The 21,384-nt window shown below is 37.4% G+C and overlaps 1 protein-coding gene across 1 annotated transcript; it reads left to right on the plus strand.

Moving 5' to 3' along the window:
- Positions 1 to 1,372: 1,372 nt before the first annotated feature.
- LOC145102762 (Cystathionine beta-synthase (CBS) protein) lies at positions 1,373 to 2,838 on the plus strand. The gene is made up of 3 exons (XM_079040234.1): positions 1,373 to 1,852; positions 1,961 to 2,312; positions 2,384 to 2,838. The coding sequence occupies exons 1-3, from the start codon at positions 1,410 to 1,412 to the stop codon at positions 2,699 to 2,701; spliced, it is 1,113 nt and encodes a 370-aa protein (XP_078896360.1). The 5' UTR covers positions 1,373 to 1,409; the 3' UTR covers positions 2,702 to 2,838.
- Positions 2,839 to 21,384: the final 18,546 nt, after the last annotated feature.

Below are 21,384 nucleotides of genomic sequence, written 5' to 3' on the forward strand. Positions count from 1 at the left end.
GAGACTTGCATATAAGAATACTAACCGATACAACACCATGATCACACGACAATTTTTTTTCTTCTTTCAATAATTATCGATGAGTAATTACTACTTCATTTTGCATGAGTATGGTAAACTTGCATTTTGTGTTTTGAGTAATTACTGTCACATTTGTTTTCACTATGCATATGAAATGAATATCAACTTTCGGTTTCATTTTATATGTTTAATGTTTATTGTGTTTGAGTTAGTTATTAGTAAACATGAATTTCACTTTCTGCGTAAATTTAACAAACACACACACACGTGTGTGTGTGTGTATATATATATATATATATATATAGTAATTACTACTTGTGCGCCACACCTAAATGATGCATGTGCAATCGCATCTCACAACGCGCATCGACCTTCGGGACATAACCACAACATAACACATCATGCTTTTCTAAACCAAGGTTGTGCATATTGTTACGGATAATATAGTAACATACCGTCATACTGATAAATATGAGGAAAAAAATGTCGAAAGATAAAAAAACTGGATTTAGATGTGATAAATTAAGGTTTTATTTATAGTTAAAAAGAAAATACAAATGAATTTTAAAAATTTAACGATTTAGATGTGATAAATTAAGGTTTTATTTATAGTTAAAAAGAAAATACAAATGAATTTTAAAAATTTAACGGCTTACAACATTGAAAGAGAGAAAAAGAATCAAGAAGAGATAGAGGGTTCAACTTTTTTAAGCCTATGCGGCCAAACCGTAAGGTGAGGGCGACGGTCCCATGTTCCAACATGGCAAACTTTGGGCCTAACTTTACCCACATCCTTCATCTTAACAATACCTAATATCTAAGTGCATCCATAATGTATTGAATATACAGTTTAATGGATTGTCACATCATCTTTTTAAAATCCATATAATTTTATTATTTTTTTTCTACAATGCATTGAACTCAATAGAATGTTACAAAATATAATTTATAGTAAATATTTAAGAATTAAAAACTTTTATTTTTTCAGTTGAAGACTATTAAATTCAAAATCCATTGAATGCCAAAATAACATCTTATAATAATAGAGTTTCATCCATTAAATAAAACATGAATTTTTTACTACTTCAATATTTAAATAAATACAACAATATTTAAATAAATACAAGATCGAGCAAAAAGTGATCATGATTAACCGGTTCTTTTAGCAACCTCTAATCCGGTTTATAAAGTTGTTTTTAGACGAAGGCACGTTTACTTTTATTATCCAACAAATCGGCTTCGTCATTATTATGGATAAGTCTCACAGTGTTTCGTTGACACCTGGCAAACTGACGCACTCCCCTCCCAACACGTACTCATTAACTTTCATCTTCTTTTGCATTTAAAATTAATGTACCGTACAACACTTCAAGCAGCAAACTGAAAAAATGCAGACAACAATGATGGGCGTCAAGAACGACAACATGCACGCCGCCGTCGAGCCACAGCGTTTAAGGGACAAAAAGGTAAAGGAACTGGTTTCCGAAAAGCGGAGGCTGGTGGAGGTTCCGTATACAGCCACCCTAGCCCACACAATGAACGCGCTGGTGGCTAACCAGGTGGTAGCGATGCCGGTGGCTGCACCACCTGGACATTGGATTGGTGCCGGTGGATCCATGATATTAGAGTCTGATAAGCATACAGGTTCTGTCAGGAAACATTATATAGGAATGATAACGATGTTAGATATACTAGCCCATATCGCCGGCGACAACCCCGACGACAGTGGCGACCATTCGAATATGGAGCAGAGGATGGCGGTTCCGGTGTCGTCAGTTATCGGTCATTGCCTCGAAAGTCTCAGCCTTTGGACACTCAATCCTAGCACCAGGTACGTTACTTCTTAATTTTTCTTCGTTTCTTTGTCGATTTTATATGTAGAAGTTAAGTTCGCAACAGATTTTCCGACGACTTTCATGCAAATGAGTTGAACTTGCAGCATTATGGATTGTATGGAGGTGTTTAGCAAAGGAATCCATCGTGCTTTAGTGCCACTCGATAGTTCCATGGAAAACGTATCCGGAGTTGAGCTTGTGGAGTCGGCGTCGTCTTACAGGATGCTGACACAAATGGACCTTATGAGGTTCTTAAAGGGACATGAGTCGGATCTCAAATACGTACTTGATCGAACTCTAAACGATCTGGGAGCATTGGTGGAGCCCATCTTTGGCGTCACTGATCATACCAGAGTCATCGACGCCATCAAATCCATGAGAGCTGGCTCTCTCAACGCTGTCCCCATCGTCGAATCTTTCAATCCGGCCACCGAAGATCACTCACAACTCGTTAATGTAAGATTGTAAGACCACCACTTCATTTCAAATTATAATACACATGGAGATGAGGAAATAGTTTCTTTCAGGGAAAAGGAAGGAAGTTGATTGGTACGTTCTCGGCGACTGATCTGAGAGGATGTCCGGTTTCTCATCTACAGTCTTGGTTGACGGCGAGTGTTATGGAGTACACCAGGAGCTTGTTGTCTGTGTCTGCTAACATGGCGGGGTCGTCTCCGAGGGAGCTTGTGACTAGTTGTGCTGAATCGCCGCTGGCGGAGGTGGTTGATAAGGTGGTGGTGAACCATGTTCATCGTGTTTGGGTGGTGGACCGCGACGGTCAGCTCGAGGGTCTGGTTTCGCTCACGGATATTATCAGAGTGATTAGAACTTCATTATTAGAGTAGATAAAACTGTTGTTGTAAATGACGGAGGATAAATGTGTTCTTGTTTTTATATTTCTAGGTGAGTTTCGATCTGTTTAATTGTTATATTTGTTTCTTTTGGTATAGTATATAGAAAATGAAAATGGTCCTGATAATTCCACTGCAGTAATTTATTTATCCACATGAAATTAGGGTATTTTTGCCTTTTTTCTATTTTTAAAAAATATGACTAAATAGAAACATCCCAAACACCGGTTCGTCCTAACGCTAATAAACGCCGATTCCTAGTCTTCATACAAGAATCGACATGCTTTTTCGGCGTTCGTTGGGCGTCGTTTCTTCTTTTCCGTTGGCCGGTCTCTGTTGCTTCTTACAAGTCGTCGAGCCTCCTTCTGAATCGCTCCCGGTTTTGAATCGATCCCCAGATACACCTCAATGAGACCCACCCCAAACGATGCTCCAATTGTGTCTGTAGGTCTATCCCGATCTTTGCTTCGCTTCAGGATGGCGTGAATGGGCTGAATCAGAAAATCATCCATACCCAAATCTTGAATAAAGTTTCTTGCAACCTCTTTCAAATCAGCAACTTTGAATATTTTCAAACCTGGTGAAATTGGCAAATTTGAATACATATGGTGATTATCAGAAAAACAATTGGGAGCAGGGGGTCATAGATGGTGATTTTCTTGCTTGTTTCTTGTTGTAGGTTTAATGGTGATGGTGTAGGGTGAAACTAGTGAAGACGGAACATGGGTGGCGATGATGATGGTAATGGCCTGGTGGAATTGTGATGACTGTTCATGTGTGATGAAGGTTGTGCTGAATTGAGTCTGATCAAAAAAATGGTGGAGGCTGCATGGGAAGGGAGTGTGGCGTGAGATGATTTTGACGGTGATGACAATGTTCTTAGGCGAAGATGATGCGTATGTCGCCAATTTTATGGTGTATCAAGGGTTAGTTGATGGTGGCTGGACGTGAATGATGGTGTGGTGGATGGGATGAAGAGAATATATGATGACCGGAACGTAGAAGATGGTCGGCTGAAAGATTGAAAGAGAGATATAACTCATTTATCTCTTTCATATTAAATTAGTAACAAGGGCAAAAATATCATACCACTTCAAATTTAAGTGGACGAATAAAATAAAAAAGTGGAAGTATCCCTTTCGAACCAACAATCGTACTGTAAAACTATTATTATTATTATGGACATTAACTGAAAATCAATTATAATTTAGGTAAAGAAAGGATGTTAAGTGGGGTGTAAGCACCAAGTAAAACCCCATGTATCCACTAATAACTAAAAAATCAATTATAATTTAGGTAAAAAAGGATGTCAAGTGGAAAAGGATGTTAAGGGGTGTTTGACTTGTCTTTTTGAGAGACAAAAGTCTTTTTTGGAAAAGTTACAAAAAATCAGGTTTTTCTAAATTTGCTCAAAAGTCACTTTTCCTTCTATCTAAAATCCAAAAGTCACTTTTAAAATGTTTTTATCAAACATCTTTTGCCCTTTATCTTTTCCAAAAACGACTTTTGCATCTTAAAAAAAATTAAAAAAAAAACATCCCCTACATGGGGTGTATGCACCAATTAACCACCCCCCCCCCCCTTTTCTATTTTCATTCGAAAGGGATACTTCCACTTTTTTATTTTATTCGTCCACTTAAATTTGAAGTGGTATGACATTTTTGCCCTTATTACTAATTTAATATGAAAGAGATAAATGAGTTATATCTCTCTTTCAATCTTTCAGCCGACCATCTTCTACGTTCCAGCCATCATACATTCTCTTCATCCCATCCACCACACCATCATTCACATCCAGCCACCATCAACCAACCCTTGATACACCATAAAATTGGTGACAGACGCATCATCTTCTCCTAAGAACATTTCCATCACCGTCAAAATCATCTCACGCCACACACCATTCCCACGCAGCCTCCACCATTTTTTTGACCAGACTCAATTCAACACAACCTTCATCACACAAGAACAGTCATCACAATTCCACTTCAGGCCATTACCATCATCATTGCCACCCATGTTCCCTCTTCACTAGTTTCACCCTACACCAACACCATTAAACCTACAACAAGAAACAAGCAAGAAAATCACCATCTATGACCCCCTGCTCCCAATTGTTTTTCTGATAATCACCATATGTATTCAAATTTGCTAATTTCACCAGATTTGAAAATATTCAAAGTTGCTGATTTGAAAGAGGTTGCAAGAAACTTTATTCAAGATTTGGGTATGGATGATTTCTGATTCAGCCCGTTCACGCCATCCAGAAGCGAAGCAAAGATCGGGATAGACCTGCACACACAGTTGGAGCATCGTTTGGGGTGGGTCTCATTGAGGTGTATCTGGGGATCGATTCAAAACCGGGAGCGATTCAGAAGGAGGATCGACGACTTGGAAGAAGCAACAGAGACTGGCCAACGGAAAAGAAGAAACGACACTCAACGAACGCCGAAGAAGCATCGTCGATTCTTGTATGAAGACTAGTTGGTTTAATAAACTGTAATGAAAATTAAGTTATTAATTTGTTGGTTTGTTTGTGTAAGGATATGAATAGAAAGACTCCTTTTAAAAGTTGATGACATTTCTGTAGGATATCTACACCAATTCCATTCCATTATACTTTTAACATTTTCATTCCATTAAAATATAAACATAACTATAAATTTAAAATTAATATGTAGTATTTCGATTAATGTAATATTTTAGCGAAATTAATGTTTATTAGATTTGTACTCTTCGAAATATGTACACCAGTTTAATTCGATTGTACTTTTAACATTTTCTTTCCATTAAACTATAAACATAACTTTAAATTTAAAATTAATATGTAGTATTTTGATTAATATAATATTTTATCGAAATTAATGTTTATTAGATTTGTAACGGATTAGTGGGTTTTTTATTTTAAATATTTGATTTGATTTATTTATTTAAAAAATATAACATTTAAAAATATGATACATATAAATAATATAATATTTAAAAATATGATTAATTTTATTTGTGATTTAATTAAAATAAATAGAAAAATAAGATTTCATATATATTTAGTTGGATATTCAATGAACTAATGGCATAAAAACCCTTAAATTTGCACAAAATTGACGAATTTGCCCAAAGTTCAAATTTATGTCTGTTTTTCCTCAAACTTGCATTTAATGTGTCGTTTTTGCCTAGTAACCGGTTTCATTTAATCAACCGGTTACCACTTGCTAAGCTGGAAGGCTCATTAACGTCGTTTAGGAGAAAACTCCAAGTCTGTTACAGAGTCACATCCTCATACTCCCTTTATATCCTAATCACTTTTCACCTTTTCCCATTTCATTGACTGAAATTCTGTATACACAGAGAAAAAAGAGGGTTTTCTTTGAGAAGATTATGGTAAAAGTGTTCTTCGAAAGGTAAGGTTTTTACAAGTCATGATCTTGTTATGTTTACATTCAACATTTCTTGAAATGGCTTCATCAGACGAAGGGTACGCTGACCCCTTTGCTGGCGTACATGAGTCATTTTCTGGCTTGAGTGAAATAGATTTTGAACTCCACGCCATTTACATAGACCACGAACCAGAGGAAGAATTTGTGTCCTCACTTGATAAGTGTAATGATATCTTCCTAAATGTTCTATCCAGTGATGAAAATCTACGAAATTCTATTATAGCATATGAAATCAGAGCACAAGTGTACCATGCTACTGATTAGCAGAGTGATGAAGATGAACAGGAGGTATTGAAAAACAATTATAGAATTCATGACCCAACCATCAAGTGAGACAAGATGGTACCAAAGCTTGGTGATATCTTTGAACCCCCTGCCCAGTTGAAGTTTTGTGTCACCAATTATGTAGTGTCACATGGTTATAGAATATACTTTGGAAAATGTGATAGTAAAAGAATTCTAGCTAGATGTGGCAAGAGGAAGGAGGAGAATAAACGCCCTTTCAGATTTTATGCTGCATGGATGTACAAGGAAAGATCTTGTCAGATCAAAGCTATGAATGGTGACGATAAATGTTCTAGGCAATTTAATTTTGGATCCATTGTTTCCCTTGAATGGATTGGAAGACATTATGTGACTGAAATTGCAAATAAGCCAAAGATGAAACTTTAGGAAATGATTGATGACATCAGACAAACGTATAGGTGTGTGGTATCTATAGGACAAGTTAGAAGGCCAAGTAAATGGGCCAAAATTTTAATAGAAGGTAAACTCACTGAGCATTATGCAAGGATTTGGGATTATGCCCATGAATTGTTAAGGTCAAACCTAGGGTCCACATGTCAAGTGGTTGTAACAACCAATCCAAATGGAAAGAATTATTTTCATAGGTTTTACATTTTTTTCAAAGCATTAAGTGTTAGCTGGAAAAGAGGGTGGAGGAGAGTAATTGGGCTTGATGGGTGCTTTCTAAAAGGTAAGGTGAATGGTGAGCTGCTAACAACCATTGGTAGAGATGCCAACAACTAGGTCTATTCAACTTTCTTGGGCTGTTGTTAATGTGGAAAATAAGTCAGTCAGATTCATAGCACTTCCTATGTTTTGCAGATGTGAAAGTGCATGTTGGACAAGGACGTCGTGGCATCATTGAGTGATCTTCAGGACGATGAACACATGAACTACATCGTGAGGGCTGGTGGTCGTCTTGGAACGAGAGGTAAAGGTTGTACATAGCAAGGAGATACTTTTGGTAAAGGTACAAGTGGTAGTGTCTGGAGGGATCCGAGTAAGTTTGGGAGTTGGAGGCTGGAATGCAAGAGCATTGTCCGGATTTGTCCATCGTAGTAGGCTTCGAGGACGAAGCCTAGTTCAAGTGGGGGAGAGTTGTAACATCCCGATTTCCGAGAATGAGATTTAGGGATTTCATGCAATTAAGGAAGTCTACTCGACCAGTTCGAGGCCACAACTTGTTGTGTAGACTTTTAGTCAGCCCGTGTGATTTATGTGGTCTATTCGACGAGTCGGAGGACCCCAACTCAACAAGTAGGAGCTGGAAGATGAAACCCTAATTTCCAGGGTTTTGCATCCTATTTAATGGGTCATTAGCCTCCCTTACCGTCCCTATTGAGCTCAGAAAACCCTAATCTTGCCTACTCTTCATTTTTGTGTGTAAAGAAGCTTGGAATGTGGATTTTGTGAAGAAGGCTTGAAGTCTAAGAAGCTTGAAGCAAAAAGAAGCTTGTGGATCTAAATCTACTTCATCTTGGCATCATTTTGAAGGTAACAAGTTGTTACCTTGACTTATCTTTAGCTAGATCTCTCCATGTAAAGGTCTCGGGTATTGGGCCTGATCTGAAGTTGTAACTTTAGATCTGGACTCCTCTAAGTCCCTATGGTCATAAAGTTATCAAATTTATCAAGCTTTGGGCCTTGTCTTTGGGTTAAACCTTTCCCTTAGCTTGGTTTTGGCATTTATGACCATGCATGTGTTGGATTAGGTGTCTAACCCATAACTATAATTGGTATGTATTTGACCCGATAGTAACATGGTCCATTTCGGGTTACCTTCATCAGAACAATTTGATAGGATGGATATCTGAGAAAGAGGTTATTTATGATTTATCAATATATTATAAGAATAATATATTAATTGAGAAATCATATTATTTAAATTAGTATTGATCAAGAATTAATTTGGAATTAATTTAGTGATCAAAAGAGACTGATTAAATAAACAGGGACTGATTATGTAAATCAGTGAAACATATGGTTTGGTCTAATGAGCCATGATTGATTTGTAATGAACTAAGCTTATGAGATAGTCCATGAAGTGTTAGTCCAAATCAATTGTTAGATCATAAGCCTAAGTGTAAGAATTAGCGTTTACAAATGACTCTTGGAATTCTACACTATAAATGTGTTCCCTTAGCTCCAAAATCGGCACCCCTTGCATTTCAAGAAGAAGCTAGCTAATTTTGGTGTCTCCTCAACCTCTCTCATATTCATCTAATTGTTATTGGTGTTTGTGACGTGTTTAAGGCATCACACTTAAGGTGCTAAGCTCTTATAAGGCCAAGGTCCACAAGCTACAACAAGAGGTAATCTTCTAACTAGTTTTTTATGATTCATATATCAAGTTGCATGCTAGTTAGGCTTCATGATTTGGAAAATGAACATGTATTACTAGAGAAAATTTAGATCCAAGGTATTAGGTTTGTATGTGCACCATAGGGATGTTAGAGTACATAAAACCGAACAGTGGTATCAGAACCTTGAGTGTAATCGGTTATATTGATGCAATTCTGTTAATTTTCAAAGCTGAAAAATTACAATTCTGGATTCTGTCAGGATGAACTCGACGAGTCCCATAAGCAAACTCAACGAGTTGGATCATATGATGATGAACTCGATGAGTCCATTTCCTGGCTCGACGAGTTGGATCATCCGTTGGCAGAATTTTCGAAGTTTTTGGCTTGTTTTGGATTAGGATCATTACCGCAAACTGTTTTGCCTCATAAAATTTGATTTTACTGATATGGTAATGATTATCCTCATCCAATAACATGATGATTGTGAAAATTTTAAGATAATTACTTGATTTTGTTTAAAACTAATTATTTGTAGAATTTGAAATTATCTTGCTATATGAGTAGTATTAGGTCAAATTGGTAAATGATAAATTATATGATTATTTTATTAGTTAAATTTGATCTAAATGTTTCTTGAAGTGTTTCATAACTTGTCCTCAAGTTTTGGAACATGAAAAGTCTCATTCATGAAACATTAACTCCTTAAGTTATGGAATTCCAAAGGTCTTGAAGAGTTTCATAACTTGCCCTCAAGTTATGGAATTTGGGAAGTCTCATCTATATAACATAAATTCTAAAACTCAAGAGTTTTTGAAAAGTTTCAAAACTTGTCCTCAAGTTTTGGAATTTGAAAAATATCATTTATGAAACTTTAATTCCAAACCCTAGAATTTTAAAAGTTTAAATTTCATCCGTATACTATTATAATATTAAAATTTTAATACACACACACATATACACACACACACACACACACACACATATATATATATATATATATATATATATATATATATATGTATAAGACAATTCAGTCTTACCGTTAGTAGGCCTCATTCATGAAGCTAGTCTATAAGGGGTGTATAAGGAAGCGACCTATAATATGACAGCCATCGGGTATCCACTTTTACCCACCGCACTCTTGACTAGTGGATGGTCGTTAGCCGAACGGGTAGGATAGGACATTAATCCTCATTAATAATTATAATGATATTATAAAGTAACTAAACTTTTATAAATTCCCAATCTTAGTTACTTTAGGAAAAATGTGAAAACGTGCTATTCCATGAAAAGTCGTTAGTGGAGGGTGTGTGGTTAACCAACACACTAATTTGGGGCTAACAAGGGCGGAAAAGGGTAGCTTGATGATTATCATAAGATGAATGGAGCGTGTGTGGTTAACCGACACATTGATTAGGTGATAAGTAACATCAAGAGTACCAAGCACATTTGCATGGTTATTCACACCTTGTTTGTGATCCTCGGTATCCCAGTCACAAAATTGAAGGACATAATTGACATTAAACATGCCATTGAAAAGTTCAATGAATCTCAAAGAATCTAGGAATTTCAATTCATTTAAAACCTAATCATCATTCTCGTTTTTCATGATGGAAATTGGTAAATCGTCATTTACCTACCTTAAAATATTTTGCAATTGGATTACGATATCCCTCTTCCGAATTGTAGAATATTGTGTTAGGTCCTAGCCTTAATATTTCATTTAGGTGGTATATTAAGGATCCTTATCTAATCTAAACTTTGTCTTTCTTTTCATATGTCTACTTCAAACAATTCTTCAAACCCAATCCCTTCCAGGTCTTTCTCTCTCATGAACTTATGTGGGAGAGTCATCTTTAATGGATCGAATTTTAGTGATTGGATTTAAACATCCGCATGGTCATTCTCTACGAGGACAAAGAATATGTTCTCGATAAAGAGCTAAAGGAGATTGATGAAAACACTGCCACTCCTGAACAGATTACTGAATATAAGGCTCATGAGAGGGACACAAGAAAGGTGTCGTGTATCATGATTGCTACCATGAATGCTGAGATTCAAAGTCCTATGAGGACTTTTTGCCCTATGAGATGCACCAAGACTTGATGGAAAGGTACCATCAAAGTGCTCAGCAGGAAAGGTATGAAATCATTTCCTCCATGATAATAACAAAAATGAAGGATGGAGAGTCCATCACGACCCACTTGTAAAAGATGCAAAGGTTTGTGGACTGCTTGCTGAAGTTGAATGTCAACTTCGATGAAGAGTTGGCTATTGACATCGTCCTATACTCATTACCTCCTTGTTATGATTAGTTTAGAATGACCTATCATATTAGCAAGGAGGGAGTCACTCTAAGCAAGCTTTGGGGCCTTTTAAGAACTGTTGAAAGTAGTTTGAAAGGAAAATATGTTGTGTCTACTCCTACTACTGCCCTTGTCTTGGCAATTGGACATAGGAAGGGAAAGAAGAGGAAGGCTCCTTCTCAGAGCCACAAGGGAAAGTCCCATGATGGATCATCTTCTAATGGGACCAAATTTGGTTTTTCTAAACCATCATCCAATCCAAAGGAAGCAGAATGCTTCCATTATCATGAAAAAGGGCACTAGAAATGAAGCTACCCCAAATACTTTCAAGACATAAAGGATGGGAAGATCAAGCTCACCTTCGCATGTATTTACATTGTTCTATCTAATTATTCATCACATGCTAATTCTTGGGTCCTTGATACATGATGTGTTTTTCACATTTGTTCTGATTTGCAGGGTCTAAAAGAAGTAGGGCTGTGGAGCACGGGAAGATGAAGTTGATCATGGGGAATATGAAAGTGTCATCTGTCACCAAGATTGGAGTTTATTCTTTATTGCTTAGTAGTGAGTTAAATTTAGAGTTGAATAATTGTTGCTACTTGTTTGATATGCTGAGAAATATTATTTCTTTTTGTGGTTTGTTTAAAAAAGGTTTTAATTTTTCATTTAATAATGAGATTGGTGGTATTAATGCTTATTACAATGGTAAATTTTATTTTGAAGCATTACCTTGTAATGGTATATATGAAAATGTGATGGTTGTAGATAACTTTGGAAATAATGTGTTGCATATCGATTCTTCTAATAGTTTGGATAAAGCATGCTTGTGGCATTGTCGTCTTGGACATGTCAGCAAGAAGCGCATAGCCCAACTGTAAAAGGATGGAGTGTTGGTGTCATTTGACTTAAAGTAGGATGGAACATGCGAATCTTGTTTGCTAGGAAAGACGACCAAGTCACCCTTCATTGGTTCTTGTGCAAGGGGTGAGGGTTTATTGGATCTCATACACACCGATGTGTGTGGAACCTTCAGATCCGCCACAAGGGATGCTAACCGCTTCTATGTGACCTTTACTGATGATTATAGTAGATATGGGTATATCTACTTAATCAAGCATAAGTCAGAAACCTTTGAAAAGTTCAAAGAGTTTAAACAATAAGTGGAGAATCAATTGGGCAGGAAGATATAGATACCCCGATCCGATCGAGGTGGTGAGTATCTTTGTATCGATTTCTACGACTATCTTAAGCAATGTGGAATTGTTTCACAATTGACGCCACCTAGGTCACCACAACTTAATGGTGTGGCTGAGAGGCGCAACCGAACCTTGTTGGACATGGTTCGTTCCATGATGATTCGAGCTTCGTTACCTATCTCATTATGGGGGCATGCCTTAGTGATTGTCGCCCATATCCTTAATCTAGCCCCAAATAAAAAGGTTGCCGAAACACCTCACGAAATATGGACAGGGAAGGTTCCCTCGTTAGCACATATCAAGGTTTGGGGTTGCGAAGCTTTCGTAAGACGAGAGACTCACGACAAGCTTGAACCTCGTAGTGAGCAATGTATTTTCATCGGCTACCCACCTAAGTCATTTGGATATCTCTTCTGTAGACCGAGTGACAAAGTTGTCTTCGTTGCGAGGAGAGGGGTTTTCCGCGAAAGAGAACTCATATGCCAAGAGGACAGTGGGAGGCAAATTGACCTTGAAGAGCTTCAAGAGTTAAGTGATGAAGGAACCTCAAACACTAGCACTCAACCCGAGGAGGAAACTCCTGTTGAACCGATTGACGAGTCCGTACCTCAAAGATGTTCCCGTAGAGTTAGTGTTCCACTTATGTTATATGGTTTTCATATAACAGTTGAAGGTTATAAATTTATCATTGATAGTACACTGGTAAATTTGGATGAACCTAACAACTACAAGGAAGCCATGGCAGGTCCTGAGTCTACAAAATGGAAAGAGGCGATGGACAACGAGATTCAGTCCATGTATGACAATCAAGTTTGGAACTTGGTTGACAATGTACCAGGTCGTAAGACGGTCGGGTGCTAATGGATCTGCAAGAAGAAGACTGATATGGATGGGAAAGTACACACTTATAAGGCACGATTGGTTACGGAGGGCTTTACTCAAACTCCTGGAGTTGACTATGACGCGACCTTTTCACCAGTAGCGAAGATTAAATCTATAAGGGTTATGCTAGCAATAGCTACATTTCATGATTATGAAATATGGCAAATGGATGTCAAAGCCGCTTTCCTTAATGGGAAGTTCACTGAAGACGTTTACATGAGTCAGCCAGAGGGTTTTGTCAATGCAAAGCACCCTAATTGAGTGTGTAAGCTTGAGAAATCCATTTATGGGTTAAAATAAGAATCTCATAGATGGAATTTTTGTTTCTATGAGAAAGTCAAAGAGTTTTGTTTTTCGAGAAACAAGGATGAGTCCTATGTATATGTCAAAGCTAGTGGGAGTACAATTAGCTTTCTGGTATTGTATGCAGATGACATACCACTCATAGGAAATGACATTCCAACCATGCAGGAGGTTAAGTCCTTGCTTGGAAAGTGTTTTGCTATGAAGGACCATGGGAAAGTTGCTTACATTCTAGGGATAAGGATATTGAGAATTAGGAGTAAAAGACTAATAGGACTTCGTCAAAGTACCTTCTTGGACAAGGTGTTGAAACATTTCAGCATAGAGAACTCCAAGAAAGGAGAATTACCTAACTAGAGCATTATCAAACTGAGTAAGACTCAAAGTCCGAGTACCGATGTTGAGATAGCAGAAATGAGTCGAATACCATATGCTTCTGTAGTTGGCTCAATCATGTATGATATGACATATACTCGCACTGATGTAGCGTTTGCTTTGAGCATGGTTAGTTGATATCATGGTAACCCTAGTAAAGCTCACTGTACTGCAGTAAAGAACATTCTTAAGTACCTGCGGAGGACTAAGGACTGGGTCCTTACCCTCGGTGGGAGTGATGGCTTGAGAGTGACAGGGTATAGTGATGCCAGCTTTCAGACTGACATAGATAATTTCCGATCTCAGTCGGGCTAGGTATTTAACCTAAATGGAGGAGTAGTGACTTGGAAAAGTTCCAAACAGGAGACTGTAGTTGATTCAACATGCGAATCAGAATACATAGCAGCAAGCAAAGTGTCAAAGGAGGAAATATGGCTAAAGAACTTCATCGAAGGCTTTGGAGTTGTACCAGCTGTAAAGGATCCTATGGAGATTTTCTATGACAACGAGGGTGCGGTCGCCTTAGCTAAGGAACCAAGGGATCATGGCAGATCCAGGAACATCGACATAAAATATCACTTCATAAGACATCAAGTAGAAGAAGGACTCCTCGTAATGAAGGGGGTATCGTCAGAGGAGAACCCAACAGATCCCCTTACGAAGGGACTGAGTAGGGTTAAACACTTGTAGCACGTTAGGAGTATTGGGCTGAAGGACGATATTAGTTTTAATGATTAGATAGATATTTAGAAACTTGTAATAGCTAAAATGTAATTGACATTTGATGATTGAATAAAAGGAGTTTTTATTTATAAGTAAAGTTACTATCTTGTGTCAATTTTTTACTATTGTTTCACTTTTGCCTGTTTTGACTTCCAAAATAATAAGATTATTCAAACTATACATAGTCGATCATACTTTGGAAGTAGGTTATGAAAGTAGACTCTCATGAATGGGTTTTTGTAAGATTGTCTATGGTGTTATACATTGCAAAAGTTTGCTACAAACATTTATGATTTGAGTATTGGACTAAACCCACGCTCACATGAGTCACTTCATGGAATTTATCACGAGTGATTATGAGACGATAATATCGTATAGTCTTCAAACCAAGATATATGAGTTGTTGATTACAAATTGATTGTACATTGATTATACGGAAAAAGCATTAGTAAGTTAATGTTATAAAATGTATTGTTGTGTATGATTTAACGAGTAGTTAGTACAAGCATATAAGTCGAAGTTGATCTGTTCCTTTTATCCTAAGAGGATTAAAAGTGATATCTTGGGCTCCTCAATTATTTTGTTTTGACTTATGTGTCAGGCCCGGTCAAAACTATATTGATGTTTTCAGTTAAGTTCTATGTCAAACAAATCAGAAATCGGGAAACAAAATATTGGACAATGAGTATGACTTTATTCCATGTCTTTGTACACACGATATCTTGAAGAACTGAGGATTATATTATCCCTTATCTAATGGATACGTCAGATTTCGACAACAGCTTTTGAGAACTACGATTGGTAATCGGATTTTGAATTTAAATTGTAAATTATAGTTATTAGACTTATCCAAGTGGGAGACTGCTGGATTAGGTGTCTAAGCCCATAACTATAATTGGTATGTACTTGATCCGATAGTAGCATGGACCATTTCGGGTTTCCTTCATCAGAACAATTTGATAGGATGGATATTTGAGAAAGAGGTTATTTATGATTTATTCATATATTATAAGAATAATATATCAATTGAGAAATCATATTATTTAAATTAGTATTGATCAAGAATTAATTTTGAATTAATCTAGTGATCAAATGAGACTGATTAAATAAATAGGGATTGATTATGTAATCAGTGAAACATATGGTTTGTGCTAATGATCTATGATTGATTTGTGATGAACTAAGCTTATGAGATAGTCCATGAAGTGTTAGTCCAAATCAATTGTTGGATCATAAGCCTAATTTTAAGATTTAGGGTTTACAAATGACTCTTGGAATTCCACACTATAAAAATGTTTTCCCTTACCTCCAAAGTCTGCACCCCTTGCATTTCAAGAAGAAGCTATCCGATTTTGGTGTCTACTCAACCTCTCTCATATTCATCTAATTGTTATTAGTGTTTGTTACTTGTTTGAGGCATCACACTTGAGGTGCTAAGCTCTTATAAGGCCAAGGTCTACAAGCTACAATAAGAGGCAATCTTCTAACTAGTTTTTTATGATTCTTATATCAAGATGCATGCTAGTTTGGCTTCATGCTTTGGAAAATGAATATTGCATGTATAACTAGAGAAAACTTAGATCCAAAGCATTAGGATTGTATGTGCACCATAGGGATGTTAGAGTACATAAAACCCAACAGCATGTACGTAAACTTTGCAACTTTATGTGGAAACCATGCCATTTTGAATGAGAAATGGACTGATGGGACTCGACGAGTTGCATGGTCAACTCGACGAGTCGGATGAGTTTAGCCGTGGTGGGTTTCTGCGTAGACTCGACGAGCCAGTTAGGGTTTTCCCAACATTTGGACAAGCATGGACTCAACGAGTTGTCTGGAAACTCGGCGAGTCAACTAGGGTTTTCACAATTTCTCGAGTTTTGGAAGGACTCGACGAGTCAGTGAGTTGCACCCAACGATTTGGGTCAACATGGACTGTTGACCTTAACCGTTGACTTTGACTTTGACCAAGGGTTGACCAGTTTGACTTATGGGGGTATTTTAGTAATTTGGGAATTTATGGAATTGGATCATTGGTGGATGTAGGTGTTGGAGTTGGAGCTGTATTTGGAGGAGTTTGACATTATCATTCTGAGCTACTTGTGAGGTGAGTTGTCCTCACTTTACTAATAGGGTCGAAGGCACCAATACCGACCCTTTTCGGATTTGTATTCGGGTTTATTGTATGATATGCTTATTGATTTACATCCTGGTAGTTAGGATGGTGATATGCTTAGTGACCTGGTTAGGTCGGTATCCTAGTATATAAGACAATGCTATGTTAGAGATCGGTTAGGTCGGTATCATGGTATATAGGATAATGCTATGTTAGTGACCGGTTAGGTCAGTATCCTGGTTATAGGATGTTGCTATATTTAGTGATATGTTAGATCGGTTTGACTGTTATACACATGATAACGTATGATATTTATGTGCACATGATTGTTTGAATGGGGTTGGGTTGAGGCAGACCTACTTTGTGCTGAAGGCCAACAACATACCCTGGGCGGACCAAATAGACTGTAAATCCGAGAGGGCATATTAGTCAGGCCGAAGGCCTGGCGAGCGGTCTGGATAAGCTGAAGGCCATGGGCAGCGGTCCAGACGTGCCGAAGGCGCGGAGAGCGGTCCAGATAAACTGATGGCCTACGAGGCAGTCCAGTCAGACTGATGGCTTATTATGCATGCTGTTTGTTTATATGATATGATTATGATTTTATGGTGTTGGTATTTTGGGGAAACTCACTAAGCTTTGGGCTTACAGTTGTTGATTTTGTTTCAGGTACTTCTGATGATTGCGGGAAGGCGAAGGCGTGTTCGTGCACCTCCTTATGTTTTTATGATTTTATTCTGTGATACTTTGACATGAAACCATTTTGAAAACAAATTTTTAATAATTATTGGTTTATGAGTGATTTAAAAAGTTTTAAATTGGCATGATTTTTATGGGTATTACACCAAAGGCCTCTCAGAAATGACCTCTTGGATGACGAAGGGAAGATATGTGGCAGAACCTTTGAATAAAGTCAATTCTTGCTACGAAAAAGGAAGTGTGAGTGGCACCAAAAATGTTCCAAGTGATATGTCATATGAAAAGTCCGAAATCCCTGTTAGAAAGCCAAAACATAGGGTTAATCTTCATAAATCTGCTGAGCAATTCACTGCTTAGAAACGTCAAAGAAATGCTAGATACAATAAAAATCTACAAGAAAGAAATTCTAGCAATCTAAAAATCGTAACTTTGTTCATCAAGAAAAATAAGCAAATCTGAGTGCGAAAGTATCTTCAAATCCAAATCCTAAAAGTATTTCAAAAACTTAGTCATCTTCTTCTCCGACTTCAAAATGAAAAGTTTCTCCAAAACCCCAATTTTCAAAACAAGCAAAATCTTTTGAGCAAACAAAATCTATGGTTTCACAATCTGCCAAAAGATCAAAAGACACAAACGGCAAAGAAAAGGTTGCTTCGGAGTCAAAAACTCATTTCAAAAACTTCGAATCGAACTTGAAAAGAGAAGAGATGGTTGAGAAAAGAATTGTCAAGAAAAAATTCAATGATAATAAAAGGAAAACCTCGTTTCAAAAGGATCCTAAAGACGAAAGGATTGTTGTTTTTAAAATCACTAAGAAAGATAATTCCACTCTGATTAAAATTAATGAAGCAATAGCATTTCTTGTGTCTGAAAACCTCACATGGACCCAAAAAACTTTAGGTTCCTAAATCTATTTGACTTTTTTAGGTGATGCATGACGACCAATTTTACTCTGAATGATACATTGATAGTGGCTGCTCGCGTCACATGACAGGAAGGAAGGAAGAATTGAGAGAGTTTAGATCTCTGAAGGATGGAGGGAGAGTCAAATATGGAAATAACTCTCTTAGGGAAATTAAGGGCCATGGTATGATTACGAATGGAGAATTTTTTATTGGAAAGGTAGCCTATATGGAAGGCATGCAACACAACTTAATAAGTGTATCACAACTGGTTATGGGCACATGCTTGAAAGTGTCGTTCGACGATGAGGGGTCCAAGATAATCGAGAAGAAATCCAAAACTATGATGTTGAAGTCAAAGCGAAATTGTGAGATGTATCCACTTAATTTGAATCCCATCAAAGGAAAGCTATCTATATACCTTCTTACGAAAGCACCTTCGAATGATAGTTGGCTTTGGCACCGAAGGCTTTCACATCTCAACTTCAAAGACATCAATAAACTCATACTTAGTGATCATGTGCGAGGGCTACCATTGCTGAAGTTTGACAAGGATCATGTATGTGTAGCCTATGAACTAGAAAAGCAAAGTAGGAAGAGTCATCCAACAATCTTAAACACCAAAGTGATCGAGCCACTTGAGCTTTTACATGTTGATCTCTATGGCCCATCTGCCATCGAGAGCATTGGTGGTAACAATTACATTTTAGTTATTGTTGATGATTTTTCCAGATTTACATGGGTGCATTTTTTTAAGCAAAAATTAGAAGCCACACCTAAGCTCAAGGACTTTATAAACCAGATCGAGCTTCAACTGCGAAAGCTGGTTTGCAACATTCGTAGTGATAATGGTTATGAGTTCAAAAGCCAAGAGTTTGAAGAATTCCTTACTGAAAAAGGAGTAGCTCACAAATTTTTAGCTTCTTACACTCCTTAACAGAACGGGGTCGTTGAAAGGCGAAACCGATCGATGTGCGAAGCTGCGAGAACCATGCTATCGTTTGTGAACCTGCCACTCTACTTTTGGGCGGAAGCTATCGGCACAGCCTATTTCACACAAAACATATCTTTCCTGAATAAAAGATTTTCCATTACGCCTTAAAAAATTCTTAATAAAAGAAAACCTAATGTTAAGTTTTTCCATGTTTTTGGTTCGAGGTGCTTCATCTTTAATTCTGAAGAACAAAGGAACAAATTTAATGAGAACGTTGATGAAGGAATATTCTTGTTGTATTCTTTATCGTCGAAGGCATATCGGGTTCTAAACAAGATATCAAGAAGAATCGAAGAGACCTACCATGTCACCTTTGATGACATTTTTCTTAAGAAGTATCAGAAGGATGACTCCCAATCAGAGGAAATTTTTCTCGTGAAAAATCCGATGACAATTCCTCTCTATAGCCTTTATGAGGAATTCATGAACCTCTTTGAAGAACTAGACAAAGAGATCTCTTCGGAATCTAAGGTAGCAGATAACAAAGGAGACGAACTGAAAAATATTATGGACGATGTTGTGAAAGATATTGAACATGAGCACCCCACTCCAAAAGTCTTTGAAATTTTATCTCAACCACAAGCTGCGAATGTTGCACCGCATGGGGAGGGTTTCACTTCAAGCTATTCCCCTCATACACCTGTTCAGGGAGAGAATGAAGAACCTGAAATCAACTTAGAACCACCATCCCAGGGGGAGGATTCAACTCCTAATGAAGAGCCAAATCCATCATTCGAGAGGGAGAATGAAAATACGAATGATGATTCGGATGCGCAATCTAAATTTTAAGAAATAAATGCTGAAATGGATCCATATTATGATCCAAACTATCCTCCTCTCACCAAATGGACCAGGGGTCATCACAAAACACAAGTAATCGGAGAAGCATCTATAGGAGTTCTTACGAGAGCACCACAAAAGGCGAATCAGACTGCATTTTTCTCCACAATGTAATTTTGCATGTTTAATTTGTTTATCTCCAGGATTAAGTCCAAAAACAATAAGATTGCTCTTGATCATTCTGATTGGGTGCAAGCAATGGAGGAGGAGCTCAATGAGCTTGAATGAAACAAGGTTTGTAGGCTAATTCCAACTTCGAAAGATGCTTCCGTCGTTTCTCTTAAATAGGTGCTCACAAATAAGCTCGACAAAGAGGGTAATCTGATTCGAAACAAGGCGAGGTTAGTCATAAAAGGATATTGCCAAGAAGAAGGGATTGACTGTGAGGAAACATTCACACAAGTAGCAAGGCTGGAGTCAGTTTGCATCTTTCTGGCATATGCAGCACATAAGAACTTTGAAGTCTATTAAATGGATGTTAAGTGTGCCTTTTTGAACGGGGTATTAGAAGAAACAGTGTATGTGGAACAACCACCTGGATTCATAAACGAAAAATATCCGAATCACTGTTACATTCTTGACAAAGCAGTCTATGGTCTGAAGCAAGATCCAAGAGCCTGATATGAAACTCTTAATCGATTTTTAAAACAGTATAAATTTAAACAAGGCTCGGTCGGCCCAACCTTCTTTCGCAAGAAAGATGGTGACCATTTGATGATCGTCCAAATTTACGTTAATGACATCATTTTAAGATCTACTAATCTTAGATTAACTGTTGAGTTCTGAAAGTTGATGGAAACTAAGTTTAAGATAAGCTCAATGGGTCCGATTAAGTTTTTCCTTGGTTTGAATATAAGACAGAGTTAGGAAGGAATCTTTATTAATCAGGAGGCTTATATGAAGGCCTTACTTGCAAAGTTTGGAATTGTGGGAGATTCAAAGGTGAAGGTTCCAATGGCATTCAGAACAAAGCTAACACCGTCTTTGGATAAACCAGATGCATACATCACACTCTATCATCAAATGATTAGGTCATTAATGTATTTAAATGTTAGTTGTCCAGACATTATGTTTTTTGTCTGCTATTGTTCCAGGTTTCAAGCGAATCCTCGCGAATCCCACATGACCGTTGTGAAGAACATCTTCAGGTATCTAAAACGAACATCCTCGCTCAGAATATGGTACCCATCTAGTTCGGGGTTCTTTGTGCAAGCATTCTCTGATGCTAATCTCGAAGGTTGCGGTATTGATCGCAAAAGTACAACTAGAGGATGTTAATTCCTTGACGGCAAATTCGTCAATTGGTAATCAAAGAA

Source organism: Lactuca serriola, chromosome 4, assembly GCF_051521515.1.
Source record: "Lactuca serriola cultivar US96UC23 chromosome 4, Lser_US96UC23_V15, whole genome shotgun sequence".
NCBI classification, from domain to species: Eukaryota; Viridiplantae; Streptophyta; class Magnoliopsida; order Asterales; family Asteraceae; genus Lactuca; species Lactuca serriola.